We start from the raw sequence: 27905 nt of genomic DNA, 5'->3' as shown, positions 1-27905 counted from the left end.
CTCCTTGGCTGCCTTAAGCCAAAATACCCTTCTCTCCGCCGCAGAGCCTCCCCTCGGCCCGGCGGCACGGCGCTCCCTCCCAGCCCCGTCCCTATCCGGGCTCCCGGCAGCGCTGTCCCCGCCCCGCAGCGCCTGCGCCCAGCGCCGCTTCCTGGTGGCGGCGGGGCCGGGCCGGTACCGGGGCGATGGCGGGGCCGGGGCCGGTGCTGGCGGCGGCGGCGGGGCTGTGGGCGCGGGGGGCGGCGGGCGGGGAGGTGGTGGCGGCGCGTCCCGGGGCGCTGGAGGAGGAGATCGTGTCGGAGAAGGCGGCGGAGGAGAGCCACCGGCAGGACAGCGCCAACCTGCTCGTCTTCATCCTGCTGCTCACCCTCACCATCCTCACCATCTGGCTGTTCAAGCACCGCCGCGCCCGCTTCCTCCACGAGACCGGCCTGGCCATGATCTACGGTGAGGGGCGCCGGGACCCCCCCCCGACCCCCCTCCCCCCCCGCCCCGGGGAACCGAGGGCACAGCGGCAGCGAGCGCCGCCCACCCTGCCCCGGGCACTGGGACCCCCATCCAGACCAGTCCCCGCTCTGTGCTGGGCCAGCTGGGGCGCCCGGGTTGGTGCCTCGCTGCCCGCTTTCATGGGACCACCAGCTGCCCACCGCTCCCTCCTCTGGTGCCTGGTGGCCCCTTGCCAAGGGGCTGTGACAGGGTTGACGTGGGTGTCTGCGTGGGCTGAGGGGTGCGCGGATCCCCCCGACACGCTGCATCCCCAGCCCGATGCGGGGATCCCCCCGACACGCTGCATCCCCAGCCCGATGTGGGGATCCCCGTGACACGCTGCATCCCCAGCCTGATGCTCCCATCTCGCTGGGATGGCTGGGCTGCGTGCCCTGTCCCGGCTGGCCCCGTGCTGAGCGTTATGTGGCAGCTGCTGGAGGATGGGTCGGTTGGTTCCCAAACCCTGGCTGTCGGGGGCTATCAGGGGCTGTCGGGGGCTATTGGGGGCGGGGGTACTCCATAACCTCTGGCGGTGAGGAATGGGTTGGGTTTTCCCAGGCAGTCTTGCAGGGTGGCATGGGTGAAGCTGGTGGGGTCGGGGATCACCGCATGCCGAGTGGCCTTGAAGCCACCTCGCGGAGCAATGGCAAGTCCTGCTTACCTGCCCCAGGGCTGAGAGGGGGGCTGGGGGCAGCACGGACCAGGCTGTGCTCTGGTCAGGAGTCTTGCATCCTGAACGCTGTGGCCAGGTGTTATGTTTCCACTGTGTGTTTAGAGGGCCTGAATTTCCAGAAGCTGTCCAAGAAGAGTGGAGAGGCTGTTTGGGGAGATGGTTCCACCCTTTGCCATGCTCAGGGACCCGCAGGGCCAGCAGCTTTACGTCCTGCTGCTCAGGGACCTGTGCACATGAGCCTCTGATCAGGGGCTTCCTCCTCCTGCTGTGCTGGGACCTCTGGGTGAGATGTCCCACACGTGTGCCCGTGGGTCAGGGGAGCGGAGCCATAGCTGGTTGGGTTTTAATGGTGGCTTGTGATTTACTGAGGTGACATGAAGTGGCCCTGCCATTGTATGAAGGTGCCGTACGCGGCTTTGCCCGCATTACCTAGCATGGCTTGGAGTTCAACCAAACTAGGACTGTGAGTTGTGCTGGGGGAGTCGTTAACACAGCTATGGGTCCTTATCTAGACAAGCTACGTTGAGTTTAGGATTGGAAAGGTGTCTTCTGCTGAGTGCTGTGGTCAGTGGCTCTTCTCTGTGCTGTCCTTGCCCCTGATTGTGGGTGATGGGCGACCAAGCTCCGTCAGAGCACCAGTGTGGGCCAGCCCCCTGCCCAGCAGAAAGCGTTGCTGTGGAGGCTATGGCTCGACCTATTTGGGTTGTTGGATTTTGTGATCCTACGTTTCGGTTCATTGGAAGTGTCCGTTCTGAATGAAGGGGTGGAGACACTTGCATCAGCCCAGAGGCACAAAATACTGGCTGCCTTTTCGCATTCCTGCAAGCCACTGCTGAGGGAGGTGCAGGCATCGCTGGCCTCCTGCCCGGGGCAAGGGTGGTCACCTCTCGGGGACAGGAGCTGTGCTGTGGGAGCACGTGCTTCCAGCACAGGTCTTCCTTCTGCTGCCCTGGAGCTCGCTGGCTCGTGGACTTTCTACTCCTCTCACGCTTTCAAACTTGCCATTAACCTTGTTCTTCTCCTGGAGTTTGCTGCTTCTTGGTCCTCTGTTCTCCCTGACCCACCTGAGTGCTCTCCTTTGCCCTCAGAGGACAGCTCAGGTCGGTTCGGTCTCCTGCGGATTTGTAAAACAAATCTTTTCTGTCTGCTCTTTTGCAGACTGCACTTAGAGAATTGCTGGTGAAATCGGTAACATCACCCATCAGGTCATGCAGAAAATTCCAAGTTTTTCCCCTGCTACCGAGGCTCTTGGCATTTGCTGCTCAGGTTGTGAAAGCTGCATAGGAAAAGGGATGTGTAGTTTCCCAAGGAATGGTGAGATGCTGTTTTACAGCGACCGCTTAAAAGCTGCAGGGAGCAAAGCGGGTACTGCTTCTGCTTCAGTGTCCCGGCCCCCTGCCATGCCTTCAGCCCCGGGGAAGTCCATTGAAAATGTGGAAGTGTGGCAGCAGGCAGGCTGCAAAACAGACCCTGAGATCTGGGCGAGAAAAGCAATTTGTTTTTTTTTTTCTAATTAAAAAAAACCCAGCAACTAAAATAAAATTTTTGCATACTTCTTGCCGAAATACGTCAGAGTTTCCTTTGTGTTTCCCTTTCTACTCTAAGTTACAAGCTCTGGCTCTGCGTGGATTTCTGTCTTACAAATCATGCTGTCACCTCAGAGTTGATGATCAAGAGCTGGACACAGGCTGGGTCATCTCAGGGTGATAGACAGTAGGTGTTTGGTAGCCCCTAAGCTTCATTCCGGTGTTTAAAATGAGGTTTCTGCCTCCAGGTACTCAACATTAGGATGGTTAATTGAACAATTTTGTTTCAGTTCTTCTCAGGGTCTGATGGTGGATGTGGCAGGAACTTCTGTAGTTTCCTTGTACTTGTTCCCACTTGGCCTCTGGATTACGTATGTCTAAATTGCTTGTTGTTAGGATGTCTTCGGTTGCTTGCTACATTTTTTCTTTCCTTTCGGTGTCCAGATTAATGCTTGCCTGGGGATCCTGTGCGCTTCCATTGTTGTTAAGTGCCTGGATGTGAATTATATTAGTCTTCATTTAAACCCTTACCTCGGAAATGTTCAACAGCACCTTAAAAAAAAAAAAAAAGCCTATGGGCTTTTATTCTTTTTAATGAAGTTGGGAGAAATGCAATGAAAATAATCTCTTACACTTTGCATAAAAGAACTCAATTAATTTACCAGCTTTGCCTTTAGCTTCTCTACTCCTTGCACTTTCAGCTGGCAGCTTCCTCGGTGTCAGGTTCCCTCTGCTCATCTCCCTCCCAGGGCTCAGTTTTGTAAAACTTTTGGCTGCAAAAGCATGTCGATACTGGCAGAGCGGCTCACAGGTTGCTGCTAGGACGGCACTTCAAGTGCCAAGAGAATTTGAACCATTTCCTAAGAGACCGTCAGAACCAGGAGGACCTACACGCTGCCTTGGCCTTGGTCCAGGTAGCCTGAGCCCAGGATGGGTTTGGGGTCTGAAAAACCTTGGCATCGACGTCAGGTTTGCCCCAGGTGCCTCCAGTGAGCATCATTAGGTGGCGGAGGGGGTTGGTTAAAGACCCACCGTCGGGCCGGAGGTAGGGTCATCTTAACGCTGGCAGAATAACTGGCTTTAGAGCAGCCCCGTGCTTCCCCTGTAAGTAGCTCTGGTGGTACCTCTGTGTCGGGAGCTGCTGGGGTGATGGCTGGCTGCTTCACATGCGGTGCCCAGGAGCAATTTGTGCGGATGTATATTTGCACTTGGGCATCTTTTCCCACCCTGCTCCAGAGAGCTCTGGGAGCCTCCCAGGCAGCATGTTGCAGGGCAAGATAATATGCCTGATTTTGGGACCCCCAAGCACAGTGGTCTTGGCAGATTCTGTAGGTTTATCTGTCCCTTTTCCCTTACCTCATTCCTGGCCAGAGTGGGAATTTGGCTGTGGCTGGAGCACGGCCGGCACGCGGGGCAGGGAACAGCTGCCCGGGCAAGCGAGACGGTGAGGACAGGCAAGGGATTAAGAGTAGAGAGGAGGGTGAGTCAGGATCCCTTCTGAATCCCCAGCAGCGATGTCTGTCCATCCCTCCCTCCTTCCTCCTGCAGGGCCTCTCATCTCAAAGTGCTGAGCCTGGGCATTGAAGGGGTCACTGGGTGCACTTCCATCTGAGCAAAGGCAGGCAGCTGCTGCTGCTGGAGGTTTCTGGCTCCTGTGTGAAGATCTAAAATATTTTTTTTTTGTTGTTTGTTAAAAACCAGCTTTTTAAAAGCCACCCCAGGTAGCTCTGGAGGGCTGCAGAGTGCAGTGTGCCTGGTGCTGCCTGCTCCGTAGGAGTGGAGGAGCAGTTGCAAGGATAGAAGGTAAATGAGCTCCGGTCTGGCTTTCCTCCCTTTCATTTGACTTCTCACTGTGACTGTTTAAAGCTGCTTAACAGTCCTAATAACCCTTTGAAGCTCATCTTATCTCAGTGAAGAGTTTTGGTTGCTTGCCATGGTACCTTGGGGGTCATCATCTTCTGGGTGAAAGGAAGCCTAGGTGTTTTATCCCGATGCTGCGGTGCCATGCACCCCCCCGCCACGTGCTCGTGTATATACGTGCTGTGGCATCTCAGTGTTCTTGACATCCTTGCCTTCATTTCTGTACTTATTATTTCTGGAGCACTGGATGACTGCAGGGAACAAAGAGGCTAGCAGAAAAGTAAGCAAAAGCATTCCTCTTTGGTGTCCCCCTCTTAGTGATGCTGGTGTAAAAGCAGCTCAGTGCAGCATGATGTTCCCTGGAGCAGCTCTCCTTGCTGGCCGTGCCTGGCTGTGCCGAGAGGGACCTTTTCTGCTACTGTTGGGGTGGTTCTGTACCAGCAGTGCAGTGCAGGGTGAAGCAGTGAGCACATGGTCAGCTGTGCATGCCTTAAACCCACCTGTAGCCTTGCAAGAGCAGCTCAGCTGTGCTGCAGAAGTGCCGTGTTAGACCAGGGATGGGCTTTGGGTGCAGCTCCCGGTCTGTCAGCCCGGTCCCTGAGACAAGCCACCCTGTGTCACTGGTGTGGTGGGTTAGCAGCGGTGACTCTGCCTGCAGCTGATTCTTCTGCCTCTGCTCATGGTCTGAATGCGTGCCTGGGTGGCCCTGCTGTGCACGACATCCCCTGGGATGGGCGGCGGGGGCATTTTTCTTGGCCATAGGCAAAATGAGCAAATCGCATCCTGGAAAACCACTGTGAAGGGAAGAGAAGGCAAAAACCAGGTGGTAGATGGGGAACTGGCTGCAGGAGATGCTGGGTGTGCTGGGACCCCACAGCCTCCTGCCTGGCCATGGCAGAACTCCTGCCCAGGCTCTGCTCCCATGGGATGGTGGCAGAGGAAGAGTTGGGTGTTCTCCAGTCGGGGTTGTGCCCTGCCTGTAGGAAAGCACAGAGCAAGATCTTAATTAAGGCAACAGTAAAGCAGCAAGAGCATCCTAGGAGGCAAATGGAGAAGCCGCCTGAGTGTTGCGGTCTCTGTTGAGTTCCCACGTGTCTGAAAGCTTTTCATAAATGTGTGGTTCAGAGATGGGGTTAAGATCTGGGATTTCTGTGGTGGCTCAGTGCTGCCTTAATCAAGGAGTTTCCAAACCCTTTTGTGCTGAAGGCTACGTGGAAAGGTGTCTTGTGGGACATCCCTCCTCCCCAGCCTGCAGATGTCAAAAAGCTCTGCCAGCAGAGTGTTCGGCACACCGTGTGGGTGAGAAGGAGCTGGAGGAGCCTGCACTGTGTGAATACCATTAATCTGGATGCAAGACCTCAGAGCGCAGCTCATCAGCTGTGCTGCAAAAGAAAAGTGCCGTATAAATTGCTGACTTGCAAATTAACCCCACGATACTCCTGCGCAGCGGCTGAGCCAGAGGCAGAGCTGGCTCACGGGGCTGCCCTGGGGCTGCTGCTCCTGGTGCAGTGCTGAGGCTTGCAGGGGGGTGAGGAGCAGACCTGGGTGGTCGGCCTGGATTGGGAAACTTCCACGGTTTTCATAAAATGGGGATCGCTGCGGTGTGGTGCGAAAGCTCCTGGGTGTGGGAGGAGGCTGTGTGGTGCTGCAGCATCCTGTGGAGGATGCTCACCATCCTCAAAGGGTTCATGGTGGTTGCTGCGTATTGGTTTTAATCCTCTACCAAAATGGAGGGTTTAATGGATTTCTGTAGTGGCAGAATGTGACGCCATCACATTTCCAGGTGCAGTGGGCAGTTCGGGCACACGTGAGCAGCACCTTGCCCAGGTCCCCAGCTGTGCACCGGCAGTACCAGAGTGCTTGTCCTAAAAAAAACAGCGTGCCCTCAATGTCAGCTGTTTGCTGCACTGGAGGGAGGGTCTGGCTGATTGCTGGGTGATTAAAAGCCTTCAGGACCAGTCTGTGGCTGGTGTTAGAAAGTCCACATGAGCATGAAGCATTTGCATGGCTCACGGAAGGACGCAGATGGTTCGGTACCGCTCAGGCAGTTTTGGACGGTGGTTGGGCTCAGCAGCTGAGCGAGAGGGTCAGGATCCTGACATGCCTGATGCTGCACCCATGCTCAAAGAGATTGTCCCGGGAGTTTGCCATGGCTTGTCTCACTGACACGTGTCCCTCTCCAGGGGTCCTGGTCGGTGTGGTCCTGCGCTACGGCATCCATGTCCCCAGCGATGTCAACAACGTGACCCTGAGCTGCCAAGTGCAGACCAGTCCTGCCACGCTGCTGGTGAATGTCAGCGGGAAGTACTACGAGTACACCCTGAAGGGGGAAATCAGTGCCCAGGAGCTCAATAATGTCCAGGATAACGAGATGCTGAGAAAGGTAAGGGAGTCAGCAGCTGAAGAGGTGAGCAGTGCTCCCCCCTCCCTCCGTGGGGACCAGTCCTCTGTCTGCTGGATTAAGTGATTTTTTTATTATTTTCTTTTAAACTTCGGTCAGACTGTCATCAGCTATAAGTTGAACACAATGTAATGAAACTCTAGTTTCAGCTGATCTTAATTTAAAGTGTTTAGACTCTGGGCTGTGTCTCCAAAAGATCCCAGACGCATCCTCAGCATTGACCCAACAGCATTTCATCTGTCAGGGGTACAAGGTTTCCTCCCATACATTTTATGTGACATTCTTATTCGTGTTTTGTTTTTCAAAGTCTTTAACAAACCGTTTTACTGTTGTTTGTTTGTTTTTGTTTTGTTTGTTTTTTTCTTAACAGGTGACTTTTGATCCTGAAGTGTTTTTCAACATTTTGCTTCCTCCAATTATATTTTATGCAGGCTACAGCTTGAAAAGGGTACGTGCCTTTACAGTGCCTATGTTTTTAGTTCCTCTGCCTCCAGAGCATTTTTAATACTTGGGAGTGCTATCATGCTTGCTCAGCAGGCCCAGGCTGTGGAGCTGGGTACAGTTTTCCCCAGGACATGTGGGATTGTAGGAAGCAGGAGGGGTCAGTCTTGTCTGCCCCTCTGCCCTGGGAAGGGTCAGTGACTTCAGCCGTACCCTGCACGGGTTTGCACAGGGGGGGTTGAGGCCAGCTGGGGCCATTCCAGCCATCCTTGCTTTCGAAACACATAGGAGGGTGGGAATGTTTTAGGAAGCAGCAGCTCTCTGAAATGCTGATTTGGAAGGAAAGGAAAATGATCCTGTTTAGCTGGCGGGAGAAGGAAGGAGGAATGCTGCTGGGTTAGGAAATCAGTTCCCAGGACTGTACCTTATTAAATACACAGGTAGAAGAAAATGGTGTGTTCATGTTTATTAAGGCTGCATTAAGATCTGCTGGTCTGGCAGTGTACGCCGTGGCGCTGGGCACTGCTCAGCCGTGCTTGGCCAGCTCGTGGTGTCTGAGCCAGGTCCAAGTTGCTACAGACACTGTGTGGGTGCCTGTGCAGGCTTGAGATAAATGGTTAGCAAAATATAACTCGGGTTTGGTATTTTATTTTTTCCTTGCCTCTTTCTTCTAGAGGCACTTCTTCAGAAACTTGGGATCCATCCTAGCATACGCTTTTCTCGGCACTGCAATCTCCTGCCTGGTGATCGGGTGAGTGGTTGGAGCTGGTCGGGCTCTCCCGCGGGGGTTTGAGCCGTGCTCGGGGTGCAGTGCCCTGAGACCAGAGCTGTGGCTGCTAATCCCAGCCCTGAAGGATCACACGGGCTCCCTGCCACCGCTGCTCAGCAGAGGCAAACCCCACTATTTACTGTCCAAACTTCTGCTGCGTGGACAGGGCGATTACTGTCTGATTGCACAGTGATTTCTCAGCATCCCACGCAAAGTAGTTATACACCTGGCAAAGAAAATTTCACGCTTCTTTGAAGATTGTCTTGAAAAAAACAGTAACTTCAAATTAGTGCAAGCACAGCCCTAACAAGCGCGAGACACAAGAGTAGAGGGCAGGATCGTGAACGCATGTCCTGTCCTTACTTGCTGGGAGCAGGTGCCTAGCAAGCACAGATTGTGTTTCAAATTATTTATCCCAGCGCGCAGAGGGAGCTGGATGATTCCCACTCTGAATAGCAGCATGCAGGCTGGCGTAGGGTGTTTTCCACTGGAGAGTCCGGTGGTTTCAAGCAAACTCAGCATCCGCATTATCTATTCCTTGCTGAAAATTTCAGCCATTTCAAAGTCAGGCCAAGGTCATCCCACTGGAATGTGTGAATGTGAAACACTGCAAAACTTTCGCAAGACCCCACAAGTGTGGCTGCTGCTTTTCTTTAGCCACGTTATGTGTGTGGAGGAGTTTCAGTCCCGCTGCTGTGGTGTGCGTGGCCCGACACTCGCCTCCAGGACTGTGGCCGTGGGCTTTCGCTGGGCTCAGCTCATCCAGTACAGTTCTTTGGTGTTCCCGTGTTTGGATAACTTCAGGGGTTAATCTGGCAAATTCAGGGTAATTGAGCCCATTTGAATGTCGTTTTAATGCACTGCAGAGATGAGTAATTGCTTCTTCTAATCACCAGCTCTGTTGTGTATGGCTGCGTAGCGCTGATGAAAGTCACTGGGCAGCTCGGAGGAGACTTCTACTTCACTGACTGCCTCCTATTTGGTGCCATCGTGTCGGCTACTGACCCTGGTATGTTACATGGTTTATTTTTCCCCCTCATTTTACCTCTGTTTTGATCTGCTTTGAGTTGTGGTGAAGCGGGGGAGAAAGTCTGAAACCCCTGCAAGTTCCCTCCTTCTGAATTTTGGAGTTTAATTTATTTGTGACATTCCTAGAAGTCAAATTCGTCTCCGTGCCTTTTTGTTTCCTTCCAGGCACAGGTGATATCCCTTCCAAACCTCTGCTTTCCCGAGCCTTGGTTTCCAGGGAAGTCCTGGGCAGCCTCTCTCTTGACTTTGCCAGGGTTTGGGACAGGTCCTCTGTGTCCCTGCCGCCCTGTGCCAACAGCTGGTGCCGAACAAGATGTGTAACGGGGGGAAGGTTCGGCTGATGGTTTTAGTTTAGTGATTTTTCTTCTGTTTCCATTTGGGTGGGATTTTGGAAGGGGCTTATCTAACTGAAAATTGATCTTAACGAGCAGTACTGAGGACAGTAGTGACATCTGGGTCTACTGATGGGCTTTGTAAATCCAGACTATGAAGAACATGCCTTGTCCAACTGAGTTTTGCTTAGTTCACGATTGCTTTTACGTGGTAGCTGTTTGCATGTTCCACCCTCCCCTAGAACCACAGGACCACAAAAAGGCCTCTCTTTCTTCCTTCCCTTTGCTGAACAGGGCTTGAATTTCTTCCTTTGCAGCCTGGCTACTGCGCTCGAGGCCAGCCTGGTGGGGCTGGGGAGTGGCAGCATCTCCTCCTTCCCGATGTTACGTAGCTTTGGTGCATCTTTTTAAATGCAGATATTGGTCAGTTTTGCTTGGAAGGGAGAGGTCGCACACCTGGATAAACCAAACCTTCTGCCCTTTTGAAACAAGTGCCGGTGGCTGTCGTTTCCAGATGAACTGGGACTTTTACCTGCTCATCTTAACAATGAGTCATGTCTGTTTTCAAAGGCAAAATGAGGAGCATTGTATGTATATGCATATAAACAAGAATGATGCTGCAGAACATAACCTGCAGCTTAACGTGGGAGTAAGCCACATCTGTCTGCCAGGTGGAGATTTGAGATGTGTATTCCCCATGAGTTTTTAATAATTTATTTTTTGTGTTTCCCTAAGACTTGCCAGGTGTGCGGCTACTGCAGCTGATAATTTTATTATAAAAAAAATTCCCCAAACCCAAACTTAAAAAATAAGGTAAAATCATTTCCCAACTTCTCCAAACGTGGGCATACATTCAGGCCACTGGTTCCTTTAGCAGGGAGCTGCTCCCACGTGGCTGCGAGGTCGAGCATCCTCCCCGTAACTTAGCCAGGGTGTCACCCTCGAGAGGGGGGCACACTGGCAAAGCAAGGAGCAGCTCCCAGTCATGACAGCAGTGTGGTAGGTCTGATGGCGGGTGGGCAGAGGCCAGGCAAGGACTGTAGGCAGAAGTAATGCTTAGAAATGCTGCAGACGGGCTGTCGGTGTCGCATCCTTTCTTCAGGCTTTGAAATGGGAACAAGAAAATCCCGCAGGTAAAAATGGAGCATTTGCCTGGGCATAAATGGGTTAAACCCCTTCAGTGTGCATGGATGAGTCCCTGAATGCTGTTTTAAAGGACTTTCACAGAAGTTAATTGGAATTAGCTCAGCCCTCCACAGCAGTCTGAGCTGTGCACAATGCACCGTGTGCGACATCTTGCTTGCTTTAGATGTTGTGATCTTTTTGCAAGGCTGATACGCAAAATCTGCTGCATTTTCATTGTCTTCCTGGAGCTGCTGGATCGCGGAAGGGCTTGAGGGTACTCCGATCTCTGCCATGTGGCTGCAAATCACGAGGAACCCCCACGTGGGGTTTGAGCTGATGCCTGGCTTTTTCCAGATAGGTCTGAAACGTTAACACATCTGTGCCGGCACTTGCAGTGTGTCAACCTGGGTTGAATGTGAGGATTTCTCTTGGAGTATCAGGGATGGAGGGAAAAGATAGCCATCATCCTGGATAAGTCTGGCCTTCTGCAGGTGGAGGAAGGCTCTCCTTGGTGTTCCAAGCTAACGGCATCCCAAAAGCTTGGTGACACCAGCTGGTGTCAGTGTGATATCATGGTCCAGTCCATGAGCTCAAACCCTCAGGAAGCTCAAGAGCAGAGTGTGCTCATATCTGCCCGCTAAAGACTCAATAGATCTAATGCCCGGGATGTGTTTTAGTGAAAGGAGGAGGAGGGAAATGATAAAGCAAATCTAAAAATGAAAGGGCAGAAGGATGACTATCAAAGGGAGCATGGGGGGTGGCTGGCACCATTGCAGCAGTTCCACAGATGTGCAGGAAGGCAGCTTTCTAAAAAGGGGCTTTTTGTCTTTGATTACAGTGAATTAATGGCACCTTTTTAAATGTCTTTCTATTTTTCTATTTGTCAGTGACTGTTCTTGCCATATTCCATGAACTCCAGGTTGATGTTGAGCTGTATGCCCTTCTCTTTGGCGAAAGCGTCCTCAATGATGCCGTTGCCATAGTGCTGTCTTCGTAAGTGTGTTCTGTTTTTATTTTTAATTGTTATGTATGTTACATGTCAGGGGGGACATGGGGGGAGCCACTAGGCCTTGCTCCTGTAAGATAGGAGCATTAGCGTTTGCAAGCACAGATTTCCTTATTAAGTGTCCTGAAAAGCTGTAGTGACCTTCTGACTCATTTCCTCATTGCACACGGCAGCTTGAAATTGCTGGTTGTCCCTGCAACTTTGCCCTGCGTGATGGGAAGTTTTCTTTTGCTTTTATGGTGGTTGACCCAGCCAGAAGGAAGTTTTTATGTCCCTCTGAAATGGGAATAGCACCAAGTCTGCTTTTCAGCCCCAGGATCCCACTGAAACCCCTTGCTGGTGGCTTTGCTCCTGCCTGCCTTCCTTCCCATTCACAAATACCTGCTTTTGTTTTGGTGGAAATAGTTGGTAAAGCAGCTGTTCCCTTTCTCTCTGCACTTTCTGTGCATCAAGAAGATGGTCCTTCTTACAGCCAGAGTTAATACCCTGGACTGAACACATGGGAAACTTGCTAGCTTTCTAAAAAATGTTTTATATTCTTTAATATTTTATGTCCTGTGCATGTAGGACGTATTTTATCTGCGTTTTCACTGTGTTGTCATCACGGGAATTTGTTTGGAAAGATATAATATCTGCAACGGTGACAGGTTAATGTATAGCTAAGACTAATGCAGAAAATATTTCTGGAATACATGTCACTCCAGCATGCTGGTTGCGTGGGTTTTGCTGAGGTGGAGGCAGCAAGTAACATACTGTGAGCTGTGTATCGCCACCCGCATGGGTTGTATTTACTGAATTGAATGTTTCTGTTGAGGTTTCTGGAACTGTTTGTATTGCTCGCTCTGGCTTTTGTGCTGGATGTGTCACTGCTAGTGCGAGAGTAAATGCTGCACAGCCAGGCCGTGTTGAAGCGGTGATCCTGAGTGAGGAAGGGACGGGGTCTTTCAGCCTGTGCCGGGAGGTTCAGAGTGGGACTGGGTGGGTTCGACGTCAGAGTAATGAAATCCGTGGTGGATCTCCGCGCACGTAGGTGACTGCACAGCGTGCAGCGATTTGCCTCTTGCACTGTTTTGGTACCAGCTTTGTAGCCGTTGCTCTGATTTCCTGCCTTCCTCTTTCCACAAGCTGAGTTCAATCCACCCCCCTCCCTGAAATAAGATAATTTGCACCAAACCAGCAGCTCTGAGCTGCAGCCAGCAGTTATTTTGCAGCCATGCTTTTGTGCAGACCGGCCCAGCAGCACGCTGACTTGCCAGGGGCGGCTCAGCAGGGAACCCGTACCCATTTTAGAGCTTGCTGTGGTCTTTGTCTTCAGGGTCCCCGTAAGCAGTGTAAGGCGGGTCAGCACGGTGGGTATCGGTCGCTGCAGGTATCTCAAGGGCAGCCTTGAGCCACCTGGACAGAACCACATCTTGGGTGCAAGGAGGAGGTGAGGACCTCTTGCACCGAGGAGGAGAGTGCCTCCAAGAGCAGTCCAGAGCTCCCGTTTATGGTTCCTCTTTTTTAGATTTAGCTTGGCGTTTGCCTGTTTCATGGCAGAGACGTAAGTAGGGGAACTGCCTGGGGATGGTTCTGCTCCCCCAAGCACGGCAGGACCCGCTCTCCAGTGAGGAGATGCAGGGGTGTGTTGGGAAGATGGGGAATGGGGTGGCTTCTGGGCAGGTGGGCTGTGTTGATGGAGGAGCTGCCACCGGGGTGACAATGGGTGGTGGGTCTCACCTTGTCCCAGGGGTGAAGAGGGGCTCCAGCCACAGCTGGCTGGGTGCCTGGGTTCGGCGGTTGCCCGGAGAAGCACTGTCAGCTCCTTGCACATGGTGAAAGCGGGTGCTGCAGGCACTGTCCCCACGCCGGCGGAGGATGGGGAGCTTGGGGGACTCTGTGGGTCCCACCGGGAGCTGGGTGTCCCCGAGGCTCCTCTCCTCCCTGCCTTCAGTCCGGGACCCCCCGTGCCTTTCTGTCCTGCCTGGTGCTGGCTTGTCCTGGCCTGGCGTAGTGGCAGCGGGGCGGTTGCAGGATGAAGGGGAATTGAACCCAGAACCGAAAGCTGGTGGGCAGCGAGGAGCCGGGGCTGCGGTTTGGGTGTCACAGGGGCTAAATGCCACAGGGAGCCCCGTGGGCAGGGAGCGGGGAAGTAAAGCACACAAAGGGCAGCTGTGGATAATGTCTTATCAGCGATGCAAAAAGCAAAACCAGAAGCAAAACTGTAAGAGGTTAAAATGCAAAACCGACATCCAAACAGTCGGTTATGGAGGGGAAATGAAATCAGTCTGGATTTTAAAAACAAACAACCCCAAACCCCAGAATAAGAGCATGCTGGTGAATGGGAAGTATGAAATGGGGTTGACAAAAGAAATTAAATCACAGGGAGAAATCTGTGGCTTGCAGCGTAGAAGACAATGCAGAAAAATGAAATGTATTAAAAGCAAGGAAGTTTAGCAAAGGGAAGTGACCTGTGACCCGTTGGAAAGGGGAGGATTGTCATTGTGTTGCAGAAAAATGTTTGTGTGTCGTTAGGGGGGAAGGCTGCAGGATGTGTGTGCTGAGCGTAACTTGAGGGATTAAACAGAAAATGATGAAAGTTCACATCCAGGAGTTTTAACAGAGCCAGCCGAGGGATTGCTAACTAGGAAGTTGATGTTTTTGATATGTTTACATCAAATAAAGTGATGTAAGGAGTCAACAAACGGGATTTAGGAGATGGATAAGGCCGCCCCTGTATCCCAGCCTTTCCAAGTAAAACAGCAAAACGGCTGGCGCAAGGCTCAGCTCCTCAGGAGTTAGGAGGGAGCCGGTTCAGAGACGGGATCAGCACGGCAGACCTATTTGCCATCTCATCGCAAAGGTCTGTTGAAGTTTGGTGGATGAAGGTAACAGCGTGGCTGCTGCGAACCGCATTGTGCCGTTTGTTTGCCTTGCTGCCCTGCAGCGTTTCACTTTGGACTCGGAGCAGTGCCAAATAAATGTGGCGCATGTTAAATGCGGTAAAATGGCATAACTTACAGTTCTCCAGGGGATATTCACATCAGCCGCCTCTGTGGAGTCGACGGAGAAACGTAGGCTTCCCACTTGAATGCTTTGTGGTCCCAGATTGCCTGACTGTAGAGAAAGGTGATGCCAAGCCCCCGGAATACCATCATAAATGACGGGCTGATGACTAGCAAATGTATTTGTGGGAGATCGTGCAAGAGACGGGCTTTGGTCCAATGTTCTCTAAGATCTAGAAGGAGCAAATGCAGACCCGTGCCCAGGAGGGGTGGCTGAACAGCAGAAAGCCAGCCCGGAGCGAAGGGGGTCCCGAACTCGCGGGGACGGGGTGGGCGTGCTGCCGCCGCATGCTGCAATCCCAGGGGAATTTTGGAATCCCTTGGGGTTTGTCTCCCTGGTTTCTCAGGCTCGGTGTCTGCAGCGGTCGTAGCACTTCATGGTGGAGGTGCCTGAGGAGCGTGTTGTTCTTGTGTGTGCTTTCCCTCTCTCTTCCAGTTCAATTGTTGCGTACCAGCCGGCGGGCGACAACAGCCATACATTTGATGTCACAGCGATGTTCAAGTCCATCGGGATCTTCCTGGGGATATTCAGTGGATCTTTTGCAATGGGAGCAGCTACTGGAGTTGTGACAGCTTTAATATCCTTTTTGTTGGGTTTTTTTCCAAGTGTTTGCATAGCAGCTTCTTTTTTTTTTTTTGCTGTGCTACATCTCACCCAGGTGCATTGTTTCATGATTTTTTGCTTAAATTAATGAAAGGCAGCACCACAGCCTTGTTAGGGGCAGGCTGTGTAGTGTTGCTGTGATACGCAGCTGAATTTGAAGCGCTCTTAGCCTAGAGTTTCTCTCCAGATTATCCTTAACCATCTGTCACGTCACCAAGTTCACCAAACTTCGGGAGTTCCCGTTGCTGGAGACCGGCTTGTTCTTCTTGATGTCCTGGAGCACGTTCCTGCTGGCTGAAGCGTGTGGCTTTACAGGCAAGCTCCAGCCCAGTCCTGCATCTGGGACAGAGATCGGCAGGGGTGATGGGGCTACGGTGTTTTGCTTCTCCCAGTATCAATTGCAGCCGGGGCTCTCCCTCTGCTTTCAGAAGTTTTAATTATTTTGGGTTCTGGGGTTATTGCATTAAGTCCCCTACACTGCTGGGGTGCAGCTCGGTTCCCTTGTCGTGACCAGGGGTCTAATGTGATGCTCTGCTCTCCAGGTGTGGTGGCCGTGCTCTTCTGCGGGATCACGCAGGCCCACTATACCTATAACAACTTATCTACGGAGTCCCAACACAGAACGAAGCAGGTGAGAGCTCCGCAGCCCCCCTCAGCCTCTCTGAATTTCAGTATTTTTTCCTTCCCTCTAGCCAGAATTAGGTGTATCTGTCTTTCTACAGATGGATTTTACTAGGGTTGCTTCTGCAGAAGTATTTATTGCGTGATGGATGGGGTCACATGTTTTTTCTGTTAAATCTATGTAATGTCTAACTTGCTTTTAATTTGTTTTTCTCTTTCAGTTGTTCGAGCTTCTGAATTTCTTGGCAGAAAACTTCATCTTCTCCTACATGGGACTTGCACTGTTCACCTTCCAGAACCACGTCTTTAACCCTACCTTTGTGGTGGGGGCTTTTGTATCCTTTGGAGCCCGTTTTACAAAACAAAAAAAAAAAAAAAAAGGAGAGGTGCCTCATTCCCAGTTTGTATTTTTCACTCAAATCTATGGGGCTTTTTTCCAGTCAGTCTAGATTTATTTTTAAAAGGGGATTTCTCCCATGTAGTGGTGCCTTTACTGGTTATTTTAAGGAAATGGAGATTCTTTCCCAACTTTTCTGGTGGGGTTTTCTTGGTTTGTTTTTTTTTTTTTTTCTTTCCCATCTTCTCTCCTTTTGTGGGCATTCAAATCAGCTGCTGCAGGGACACGGCATTCGATGTAAATGTGGTGCAGCGTGGCACCAGGGGTGGCTTTGCAAATGGGAACTGCCTGGTATAGTCATTTATTTCCTCTTTTCTCTGCTATTCCACTTGGTTAACCCTTCTTTTGTTGGTCAAATAGCACAGTTAAAGCTGCAGTAGATGTCTCTGAACGATGTCATGAGAAAGATTTCCCCTTCTGCAGGCTGATGCTAACAGAAACAAGCTATTTGCCCTGGTATGTCTCAGAAAAACAAGGATTTTGAAGGAATTTTTTTCGTATCACGAGGAAGCTAGTTCAGCTGAGCAGAATTATTTTCACCCTTTGCCTGCACTGAAGCAGGTTTATACTGGTAAATTATACTAGTAAATAACACTTTGTTATCTTTGCCAGTGCTGGTGCATGGGTTTGCAGCGGGGTCGGCTGGATTTCCCTGATGAGCTTCTGTGGAGTTGCAGTGGGGTAAAGAGAGTGAAGAGCAGGGAAGTGCCGTTTGTGTGGTTAGATGGAAATTTTGTGCTGTGCCTCTTCAGTAGGAACTGGCTAACTCGCTGATGAAATAGCTCATTCATGAGAGAGATCATGAAATGTGTCTCTTATGCAAATTCATGATGTTCAGGAAAGAACATAAAAGCTGGAAGCATTTTCCATATTATTCAAGGCTGAGCTGAATACTGGCTCCAAGATTATTTTTGCCATCTGGGTGCTGGTATTAAAAGATACAGCTTCAAAGATAAAAAGCAATATGAAGGGGCTGGTGATTCTTGTATCTCGCAGGCTATGAAAACAGAAAGAGTATTAGATTATTATTTTTTTCCCTCTTAGCGGCTGCTGCTTTCATTTTACTGAATAATCTTTGGGAACGGGACTTGGCTCAAAGCTTGAAACCCAGCTGTGAAGTGTGGTGTGCTGGGGAATGTCAGAGGGGTTGTGGTAGCTGTGGTAACTTGAGCTTCACAGAGGACAAATAATTCTTGGGGTGGAAAACGGACCCAGCAGGGGAGAGCATACAGTGGGAAATGGTGTTTTTTCTCTCCCCTCGCTAGTCTAACCTGTCTTCTCATCATTTCCCTTGTTTATTTGTGCTTGTCTCTGTATGATATTCCTGATTTGCAATGCGTGCTTTGCTTTGGTGAGGTAGTAACATGCTCTTCCCACAGTGCCCGGCGCCTCTGAGGCTCCCCAGCATTTCCATCAGGCAGTAGAAACTGGCTCTGTGTGCAGAGGTGGGATGCGATGGGAGACATAGGAAGAGCCATTTCCTTAACGTGTGCAAATACAGCTTGCTATCTTCCTAGGAAGAGCTGCCAATATTTACCCACTGTCATTTTTACTGAATTTGGGGAGAAGAAATAAGATCGGAACGAATTTACAGCATATGATGATGTTTGCTGGTATGTTACCGCATCTTTGCCTCTGACCACGTGGCCCATCTGCACTTCCTTGCCCCTGAGCGCCTGGACTTATTCCTTATTCAACTCTAAATCTCTTATGGGCAATGTCTAGAGAAGAGGCCGGGCAGGGAAGGGCTCCCTTAGGCTCAGTGGTGTGAGTGCCTTGGTTTTGAGGTGTAGGAGTGACCTCTCCTGCCCTGCGCTCCAGCGCACAGCGTGGGGCAGGAGGAGGGTTTGCCTTGCTGGGTTTGGAAGGAGTGGTGGTAACGCCTGCCTTCACAGCATTGCGGTCTCCTCCAGTGGTGGATGTCCCTCAGAGGGACAGGACCACACGTGGGCAGCACGATGGAAGCCCTGGGTGGGGAAGCCTGTGGTGGGGGTGGCCACCTGGGCTTGTGGGCTCACGCAGCTCCTCCGCCGTCCCTTCCCCCGCAGGGCTGCGAGGAGCCATGGCGTTCGCCTTGGCCATCCGCGACACGGCCACGTACGCCCGACAGATGATGTTCAGCACGACGCTTCTCATTGTCTTCTTTACGGTGTGGGTTTTCGGCGGGGGCACCACGGCCATGCTGTCCTGCCTGAATATCCGGTGAGTGGCACGCGTGGGGCTCTCCTGGCGCAGCGCGCCCTCTCCCTCATCCCACTCTCATCTCGAGGTGCTCAGTTTGAAGAGACAAGAGGAAGATCGCATCCTTCCCTCCTGGACCACGGCACGTACCCACCTGGCATTGCTTGTGCTAACCCTCTGCTTGTTTTTTGCTCCACAGAGTCGGTGTGGATGCGGATCAGGAGAACGTGGTGAGTGCGGCGGTGCTGGCAGCCTCTGTAGAGGGGTTTGCACTGTGCTGATCAGTGCAGGGGTTACAGCGAGAGCCCGTGAATGCCCGTCTGTGCTCCACTCCCAGCTGTAGGAGAGATTTTAGCTCCTCTAGTTGAATGAGTTTGCAGTCAGCAGGAGCCGTGGCTTTTCTGTTCTCTCGGTGGTTATAATGAGGCTTGCTTTTATTCGGTCAGAGAGCAAGGCATAGAATAACCGCTGGACTGTTTAGTAAGTCCACGTTACTGCTAGAATAGATTTGGTCTCTCCCTTGCTGGGTTTGAAGTAAATATCAATATGTGCATGACATGGAGGTGCTCTGCCTCATCCCAGTGTCCAGAGCAGTACAGAAATGCCATTTACTGACTCATTTAATGTAGCATCTTCTGTCCAACTTTTACCTGAGGGTACCCTCAACCTCTCTTTTGCCTCTGTGTTTCCTATGGGTAGTTATGTGGCAGCCCAGGAACCACCGACCACGCTGGGATAAATGCTGGAGCCCTGCGGTGTTGGGAGTTTTCCTGCCTGGTAGCCCCGAGCTGTCTCACTCGTGCAGCAGCAGCTTGGTCGTGCTGCGGCTGTGGCTCGACTTGATTTTGGTGTGGGCTCTGCACCTTGGAGGTTCATTTTATTGAGAGCCATTTACTGAGCTGTTCACCTCCTGCAGAGCAAGCATCAAATGCTAAAGGCAGCCCAGAGCCCTAAATCTGAAACCCAGACTTCTGTGAAATACATAATTGTATTCATAGTCCCCTCCAAACAGTTTTATATTTTTTCTCTGACTAAAAGGAAGCCAGGAGTCCCTGTAACACACGATTATTTGCACACAAAAATCTCAGGTGAGATTTGATGGAGGTTGGACTTGTCAGTCACTATTAAATGTGATGTCCAGATGCAGCTGCTGGCTCCGAGGCACTTTAAACCTTGGGGCCAGAAACAGGAGGGCTCTAGCAGAGAAACAGTCACTCCGTGCTTTGATACCACCTCCCTAAGGCTGTCGTACGCTGCTAGATGCAGAGTGCGGTGCTGGAAGCACCTGCTGTGGTGTGGACGTGCTTTTACTCACGGCAACCCAAATTTTTCTTCTGAAGAAGCAGTGGGAAGGTGCGTGTCTTCTTACGTTCCCCTGGGGATAACCTCCTGGCCCTGATGCAGGTCGTGGCATGTTGCCCTGCTGCTGTTTAATGTTTTGCTTTCCTGCAGGGTGTCCCGGAGAGCGAGAGGAGGAGTACGAAAGCAGAAAGCGCCTGGCTTTTCCGCATGTGGTACAACTTTGATCACAAGTATCCTTGAAGGGCAGCTGACGCGTGCCATGTCACATCCCATCCGCTTGGTCAGCTCTGCTGACTTGGAGTGTGACCCGCTCCCTGCTTAGCAGAGGAGCCAGCCTTTATTTCCCATTACACCGCTGGTTTCTGGTTTGCACCTCCTCATGTCTGCGGCTGCAAGAAATGACCGTTTCCACCCGCGGTCTGTGGGGATGCGGTGGTAGCTCAGTTCAAAGCTGGGCTCGCCAAGGCTGGAAGCCCAGGGGCTCCTTGATGCCAGTGGCAGGTGGGCAGGAAGGGCAGGGGGGCTCCTCATTTGTGGCCCCGTTGCTCAGTCTGTGCCTCCCCTCCCTTGCAAATGCTTTGCCACGGATCGGCGGAGGAGCGATCTGCCAGGCTGAGGGGGACAGGGTGATGGGATAAGTGATACTGCTGAGCCTTTTCTCACCGGGACTGTGCCCTGGTCCACTCGTCCCACTGCGCGTAGTTGCATTCCTATTGCTCGTCCCTGTAATTCTTGTGCTTCCAGGGACTTGTGTTTCTTTCCTTCCTGCGATTGCTTGGAGACACCAAGTCCCTCACCACTGCCTCTGCACCCCACACTTGACTGATACCGGCCAGTTCCTCTTTCTTCCTTATCCCTCTGCACAGCTATCTAAAGCCTCTGCTGACACACAGCGGTCCTCCTCTGACGACCACGCTCCCTGGGTGCTGTGGGCCTATTGCCCGGTGCCTGACAAGTCCACAGGCGTACGAGGTGAGTCCATCAGTGTCCTTTCTGTCATGGTGCTGGTGGAGTTTGACATGTTTATGTTTCTGAGTAGCTTTTGGATGCTGCTCTGCAGCGTCGAGCTGGGAGCCTGTGGGGGGATCTGGTGCTGGGGCTGATGGATGGCACCTCTGGTTACGGTCACGGCGCAGGAGAGTCTGTGATTCGGTGCCTCTGTCTGCTTGTTCACTGCCACTGTGCGATTTCAAACACAGCTATTCAGGAGCAGTTAAACAGCCGTTTCCTCCTGTTCGTTGCCCAGAATCAAGAGCAGCTGAAGGACGATGACTCTGACCTCATTTTGAACGATGGGGACATCAGTCTGACCTACGGGGATTCCACCGTCAACACTGACTCTGTCGCATCCAGCGGCACGTCGCGGCGATTCGTGGGAAACAGCTCTGAAGATGCGCTTGATCGGGAGCTCGCTTTTGGGGACCATGAACTCGTAATCCGGGGAACACGCCTGGTCCTTCCCATGGACGATTCAGAGCCACCGTCAAACGTCCTGGATAACGCAAGACATGGTCCAGCATAAGGTTGCTCAGTTTAATTGACAGTAATATTTGCATATATGATCAAGAAGTATGTACTACCTAAAGTCTAATGCATGTCTCAAAATGTCTAAGCTGTATAAATATTATTTATATGGTGTCAGAAGAATATAAATATTCTCTGCCAAGCACTTGTGAAGAACAAGCTGCAAATTTAAGTTAAAAACTGTGTTGACTGCACTGTGTAGGGTGGAACTGTTCTAGCGTAAGAGTCTTTTGCACACAGTGAGCTTCTTTAATGTGTGATTTGACGAAGGGTGTAGTTCCCAGCGGGGTAAGTAGAGGAGCTGACTCCCTGTTCATCCTTTGAGCCTGGGAGAGGAGGGTAGGGAGGTGCTGGCGAGCAGTGGAAATCGCTTTCTATTCAGATGAGGATTTTTTTATTTTTATTTTTTTTTTTTTGTCTCTGATATTTGGGTAGTCACATTTGAAATATCACAAAAAATCTGCCCATAGACCCTCTTGCCGGGCAGTGACCAGCGATGAGCTTGTTTTGTGGGAACCTGAGCTGGCACCTGGAGACTTTCTGCTTTTTAGGGACCCTCTGCCCAAGCCCTGCTTTAGCCGGCTAACGGCAGGCACCGGCCAAAGCTGACAGCACGGGCTGCGGGTGTCTGGCTGCTTGGCTGGGAGCAGGAGGGAGAGAGGGTTTGTGTCTGTAGTCACGTTTAGGAGGAGGTGACCCCACAGACACTACACCAGGCATGCACAGATTTTAGAGCCGAGTCCATCTTTCAGTTGTGGCTCAAGCAGCTTTCTAGAACCAGGCGTCAAATCCTCAACTGGTAACTAAATATCACGTTTGGGAAGCGGCTGTGTCTTTGTGCAAGCGAATCTCTTCTCCTGCAGCCACAGGCGTAGCTAAGATGTGCAGAGCTACCGCAGCTGCACACGGGGCCGTGGAGCCCAGCCAACCTTGAACACAAGCTTTATGGCTACAAAAAAAAGACACGGTACCTCCGGACCTCTCCAGAAGTGCTGAGCATCCAGGTGGTGCTGAAGGGGAGTTGTCCGTCCGTCCTGTATAGTCAAAAAATCATTGCACTTTGTTTAATAACCCTTTAGCATGCTTGTGTGTCTGTAATCCCCTCCCCGATCTCTCTCGTGTCTCTTACCATTTAATGAGAAATGTTTGCGAGTTGATCTTTTTTGTTTGTTTGGTTTTATAAATTTTTATTTTCTAAGGAAGAGCACAGAACAATTTGCGATTTCACACTAGTGTTAAAAGGATTTACTCTGTCGTTGTGGGAATGGCTAAAAGTGCAGTGAAATTGTTAACCCTGACATCCTTCTTTTTCTCCTGAAAAGGGGAAATCACAGAAATTTGCTGTATGTAATTTTATTGTCTATTTTAGCTACAGTTTTGCTATACAAACCTTTCAGGGTTACTGGTGCACTACAAGCTCGTACTGGAGTTAACCTTCTCCAGAGAGCTTAAACAGAGATGTTTAAAAAGAGAATATATGAGAAAGAGCCAGGTGAGTCCGAGCACTCACAGCTCCCATGAGCTTTCCCTGGAACAAACTCTGCATCTGTCAGGATCTGACCCTGAGACCTCAGAGAAGTGTCCCCACAGCTGTTTTCCCCAGCACCACCTGAGAGTTGGAGGAGACAGAAAATACTGAAATTTTGAGTGTATATGTATAGTTGAGAAAATAAATCTACACTTTTTCTTTTTCGTTTTCTCAGGTCTAATGTAACATTGCCTTAAATTTATGGATGTGAAGCTGATTATTTTGGCAGTTTATCCCCAAGAAAACGCTTTCTTTTTCCTTCTGAACAAAATGTATAAGTGTTGCCATCGGACCCCTCTACAAGAGGGGCAGTGCTCTGTTTATATTGAGATAGGGCATCTTCCTTGCACCAGTAAATGGCAGTCTCGCTGTTAACATAGCTGTTGGATTAGCGCTAGCCTCTTTGTTTCCTACTATGCAGGAATTCCATAAAGTGTGCATTTGATATGATGTCTGTAACTTAACTTCATGTGTTTAAAAAAAAACCAAAAAAAAGGAGGAAAAAAAAAAAAGTAGGTACCTGTTGACTTTAGGTTTACCGCATCACTTCTACATCCTGTTTTTTGTTTGTTTTGCCTTTTTGAAGAGGTATAATAAATAACTACCTCTTGTTTTTTCCTGTATAGCCTGACTATGAATTCAATTTACGAAGCTGGCATTGGTGCAGCCGGAGGCACAGCGTGGCTCTGCTCCCCCTGCAAGCCCCCGGTCCCATCGCAGGACCCGTGCAGCGGCGCGGTGCAAGGGCAGCGCAGGGCTCCCTCCCGGGCCATCCTCAGCTGAGGTGCACATCTGCAGCCCAGCGCTGCCGGGTGGCTGCAGCATAAGGTTTTAGCATCACCTTGGTAGCATTCCTCTCTTTCTGTGGCCCGTTGACTTCAGTAATTTATCCACCCTCTTTAAGCTTGCCAACTCATTACCGTAAGCCTCAGCTTTTGAAGCCGGTGACGGTTCAGTTAGTACACTAAAGAAATGCAAGTATTTAAATGATGATTTTGTGGGTTACCTGTGAGCTCTTATGATCCATACATAGTATAGCCAGGACTGTTTTGAATGGTCTTGGCAAATGAATCTAAGTTGAAATTCAAGATTGATTTAATACCTGACTGATACTCATCCTCAGCTGATGATTTGCTTTGTCCTGCTGCAGCAGAGGATGCGCGAGTGCCTGTTTTTCAGATGCAGAGCCCTGATGGCTTGCCTGCTGCAGATGAAGTTCAGGGTACCTTGGAGAATCAGCCCCCGAGACCTTTTGCCAAATAGATAAGACAGCGCCAAGGAGGCAGTTTACAGCTCCCACGAAGATTTAGAGAAGGTGCCCTTCTGTAAATTGAATTTTCATGGTTTTTGCACATGAAAAAGCATTGTAGGTAAAGTTATGATTTGTACTGGTACTGTCAATTTGTGTGGTAATGGCATTAACCCCGTAGTTGTGGTGTTTGTGCAGCTGATCTGTGATAGCTGATGATCACTGTTGGACCTTCTGTTTACACTGACTAAATCCTTTACTGTTGCATTGTACTGTGAAAGAAGGATTATGGGCCTATAAAAGTTTTGGGTTTTGTTTTTTGTTTGGGTTTTTTTTGTTGGTTGTTTTTTCTTTTTTTTTTTTTTTTTTTTTTTTTTTTTAAATTCTGGAATGTGTGTACCGTTTCATTAATTCACACAGAAATAAATCTGTAGCAAAGTGACGATGTGCCACTTGACCTTCTCCAGACGAGTTTGTTCCTGGCCTTTGGCCAACGGGTAAGGCAGCAGCCACGGATGGAGATGCTGAACCCGGCGGGCTGGAGGGCAGCCAGGCTGGGGTGCACACCTCCTGCCTTCCCCCCCCCGGCTCCGGAGACACAGCCCAGCCCTGGGACCATCTTCCCTTGCAGCAGCAGGTGATGGGGAGCAGAGACTCCAACAGGCTCCGTGAACAGCAAAACCCAGTTGGGGGTATCACTCACACTTGCCCTGGGGCAGAGGGTGGACCTGTGTGATAGGCATCGCTACCAAGTGTTTGCAAAATCGAGGCTCCTGAGCTTTTGTGGGCCTTTATGTCCTGTTTTTGTTGAATTTGCAGTTGGCCTTGTGGCAGGTGATTCTGCCCCGTCTCCCATCTGTACGATTTTTTTGGTGCTGTGTGCAGTTGGAGCAGCCGGAGAGGTTGGTTGCTCAAATGCTTTACAATCCTTCGATACAGAGGGCACCTCAGAAACTTCAGGAATCTGTTTTTGAGGGCTTTGGTTCACAAAGGACAACCTTCATCTTTTGAATGCTATAAAAATACATTGTTCATAGCTCTGTATCTCTGCAGGAGGGTAACCCCTGAAACCTAGTTAAACACGCTTGTCTTCCATCCATAGCAGCGGACAGCCGCGGGAATGTCTGTTCTGCTTTCCAAAGGGACCAAAGAGCTGCAGCTCACAAAAGCGCTGAGTCTGCAGGTGAGAAGGACTTGTCCCGTGTCATGCTGGTCATGGGTGGCCTCTGCTACTAGAAGTCACAGGAGTAGGACAGGAGACAACGGTGTTTTATTTTCTTACTGTGAAATGGTGCTAATTCCACCGTGCACTCTCACACCTCAAACCCCCGATAATCAGAATAAACACCGCTAATGCTGCTGTTCACATGCCATCCAGCCCGGGCCTGTGTTGTACTCGGGCACGTAACTAAAACAAACAAGGATGTGATTTAGCAATTGAACAAATGCCTTTTGGCAGCTCTTTACCCCCACAAACCCTCAAAAAGAAGTGCAGCACACCCCTTACACGTGAATTGCTTTGTTGAAGTAAGGTACGATGCAGGCCCTTGGGCTCACCGTTGGTGAGGGCTATCTGCAGTGCCAAAAACGGAGCCGGGACCAGCCAGCGTGCAGGCAGACATCCTCCGGGATGGGCTCGCTGTGCCATGACCTGGCATGTTGTTTCAGCCATGCAAAAAGGTTTTGGATAGGTGCTGTTCAGCGGCACTGGAAGCAGGGATGAGGCAGATCCCTGTGTAGCCTGGGGAGGGGGATTTGCACCCCAGGTAGGTCCATAGAGCCGCCGCTTGCTGAACAGTCCCCGTTTTATTCGTTCAGCTCAATCTGAGCTGATGAGGGACAGCTTTCAGTCAAGCTGTCGGACCACCCGGCCACGTTCATGTGGGGGTCAGTGAAATGGGAAATGGGCCAATGCCTGGTGTCCACAGCCTCAAAAAAAATCACAGGGCTGTTTTCAGAGCAATCCTGTATTCCCGTGCACTTGGCTCTCCGTCTCCACATCATGCTGGGGAAGAGTTTATGTGAGATAAAACTAAGAAAAGCAAGCTGTTGATTCTTCTTCCTTATCTCATCGTGGCCTGCAAGGAGCTCTTGTCCTTGCTGGGTCCTCTAGATGGCAACATCGGGAAGGACAGTAAGTGTCCATCACTGCTGTGTCCCTGCAGGTCCCGGCAGGGCAGGGGCTGCCAGCCCAGCCCTGCTCCAGAGACCCTCCCCATCCCCTGCCACGCTCACCCTGCCTTAGGCACCATCCAGCTCCAGCCTTCAGCTGCCCAAAGAAGAGACCCCATCGCTACACCGACTGCTCTTACACCCTGAGGCCCTTTGCAGAAGCCACCACCTTCTCAAACATTCAGGGGTCTGGAGGCAGCTGAGGTGACCTTTTGCTTGGACCCTGCATCTTGCTTTCCTCTTTAAGGTCAGCTGCTTGTTGGCATTTTTTTTTCCCTGTTAGGCTTTCCCAATCAGGAGTTTAGGGCTGATGCTCACAAGCTGGTTGCAGTATCAGTTTTAGCCCCTCAGAAACAAGCTGTAGCCCTTGCTGGAGCTGCTGGCACGTCTCAGAGCTGGTTCAAGCCCCACATGCAGCATCAATCCTGCCAGGGCACCATCCTCCGTGGCACTTCTCCCTCCAGGCTCCTCAGCTCTCCCAGGTAGGGCATCGCTTAGACTTTAAGCCATTCCCGGCACTAGAATTTGCTGTCATCCGCAGCTGGTCCATGGACATGATGGCTGTTTGCACTGTTGCAAGGGGACTTTTCTCTCTGCTTGGCTCCTGCTCATCACAGCCCCCAAAGAATGTTTGTCACCAGCTGTGGGGAGTATTCTGCAGAAAATACCTTGGTGAGATTAAGAGAGGAGGTGGGGGTGGAAGTGCCTCTCAGGTGCTAGTTAGATTAGATGCCCAAATATATTCTTACAATATTAAATTGTAAAAAATCTTTTGGCCACATGTGTCTGTAATTGGAGAGTAATTGGAAGACAAGGCAAGTAAAAGGGAAATGAAGAAATGGTGTCCTTGCTGACAATCCCAACAAAATCTGCCAAGTCGATGAGAGAACCCAGAGGCTCTGGGAGTATTTGTGTACCCCTGTGTCCAGTGCAAGTGAAGCAACAATGCCTGCTGCTTTCCATCTCCTCTGCTCTCTGCTGAACTGGGAGCGATGTGGGTGTCACTTAACATAAAGGCATTTACAACTCACCTGGTCCCTTCAACCATGTTAACAGCTGATTTGCACCTTGCTGGCAGGAGCAGCACTGAGGACAATTTGGCTCCCAATACCTTGATGTCTCTGCCATGGCAAGGAGAGCAGCACAGCAATGCAGTGGGTCTGACGTCCCTGAAGGCTCCTGTCCCTCGGACAAGCCTGATAAGAAGCAAGGAAAGTCTTGATGTGCTGGCTGCTGCGGAGGTGAGAGCATTACTTTGGGATATATAGTTCATCTTAGTGTTTTTCCTTACTCCAGCCCTTACAGTCCATGTGGGATGCCTCGGTCACAGGCTACAAGATTCCTTAATGACTGCAGGAGAGACTGTAAGGTTCAGGACTCTGGGGTAATAAAGCCTTAAATCTGTTGTCCAATATTTAGACATGTGTATATACAAAACGATTTGGTCTTCATTAATTGGCCTTTCATAGGAAATTCCACCAGCTGTTCTCCTCCAAGGGGTGCTGGAGATGCTCCAGCCCCGAGGAGCCCATATATGGTTGCAATCTCCTAACCCCGTGTGTTTCGCAGAATAGTGTGGTCATAACTACTTTTAAGGATATGTGTGAACGTTGCTCCCTTTCCTGTATGCATCAG

At 50.8% G+C, this 27905-nt stretch overlaps 1 protein-coding gene across 1 annotated transcript; it reads left to right on the top strand.

Moving 5' to 3' along the window:
* Nucleotides 1-63: 63 nt before the first annotated feature.
* SLC9A6 (solute carrier family 9 member A6) lies at nucleotides 64-24547 on the top strand. Its single transcript, XM_080366126.1, has 16 exons — nucleotides 64-447; nucleotides 6729-6928; nucleotides 7317-7394; nucleotides 8062-8138; nucleotides 9053-9165; nucleotides 11530-11635; nucleotides 15129-15270; nucleotides 15506-15611; nucleotides 15839-15927; nucleotides 16139-16252; nucleotides 17816-17927; nucleotides 18363-18516; nucleotides 18695-18725; nucleotides 19948-20027; nucleotides 20664-20769; nucleotides 21044-24547. The coding sequence occupies exons 1-16, from the start codon at nucleotides 186-188 to the stop codon at nucleotides 21317-21319; spliced, it is 2046 nt and encodes a 681-aa protein (XP_080222252.1). The 5' UTR covers nucleotides 64-185; the 3' UTR covers nucleotides 21320-24547.
* Nucleotides 24548-27905: the final 3358 nt, after the last annotated feature.

This window comes from Falco punctatus, assembly GCF_963210335.1.
Source record: "Falco punctatus genome assembly, chromosome: 15".
NCBI lineage: Eukaryota > Metazoa > Chordata > Aves > Falconiformes > Falconidae > Falco > Falco punctatus.
Note: the sequence above shows the minus strand (reverse complement) of the source record. Positions and strands in the feature narration are given on the sequence as shown.

Coding starts and splice junctions, on each gene's coding strand:
- SLC9A6 (XM_080366126.1), top strand. CDS start 186: ATGGCGGGGCCGGGGCCGGTGCTGGCGGCGGCGGCGGGGCTGTGGGCG. Junction 17,928..18,362: donor GCATATGATGATGTTTGCTG/GTATGTTACCGC, acceptor CTTCCCCCGCAG/GGCTGCGAGGAGCCATGGCG. Junction 18,726..19,947: donor ATGCGGATCAGGAGAACGTG/GTGAGTGCGGCG, acceptor GCTTTCCTGCAG/GGTGTCCCGGAGAGCGAGAG.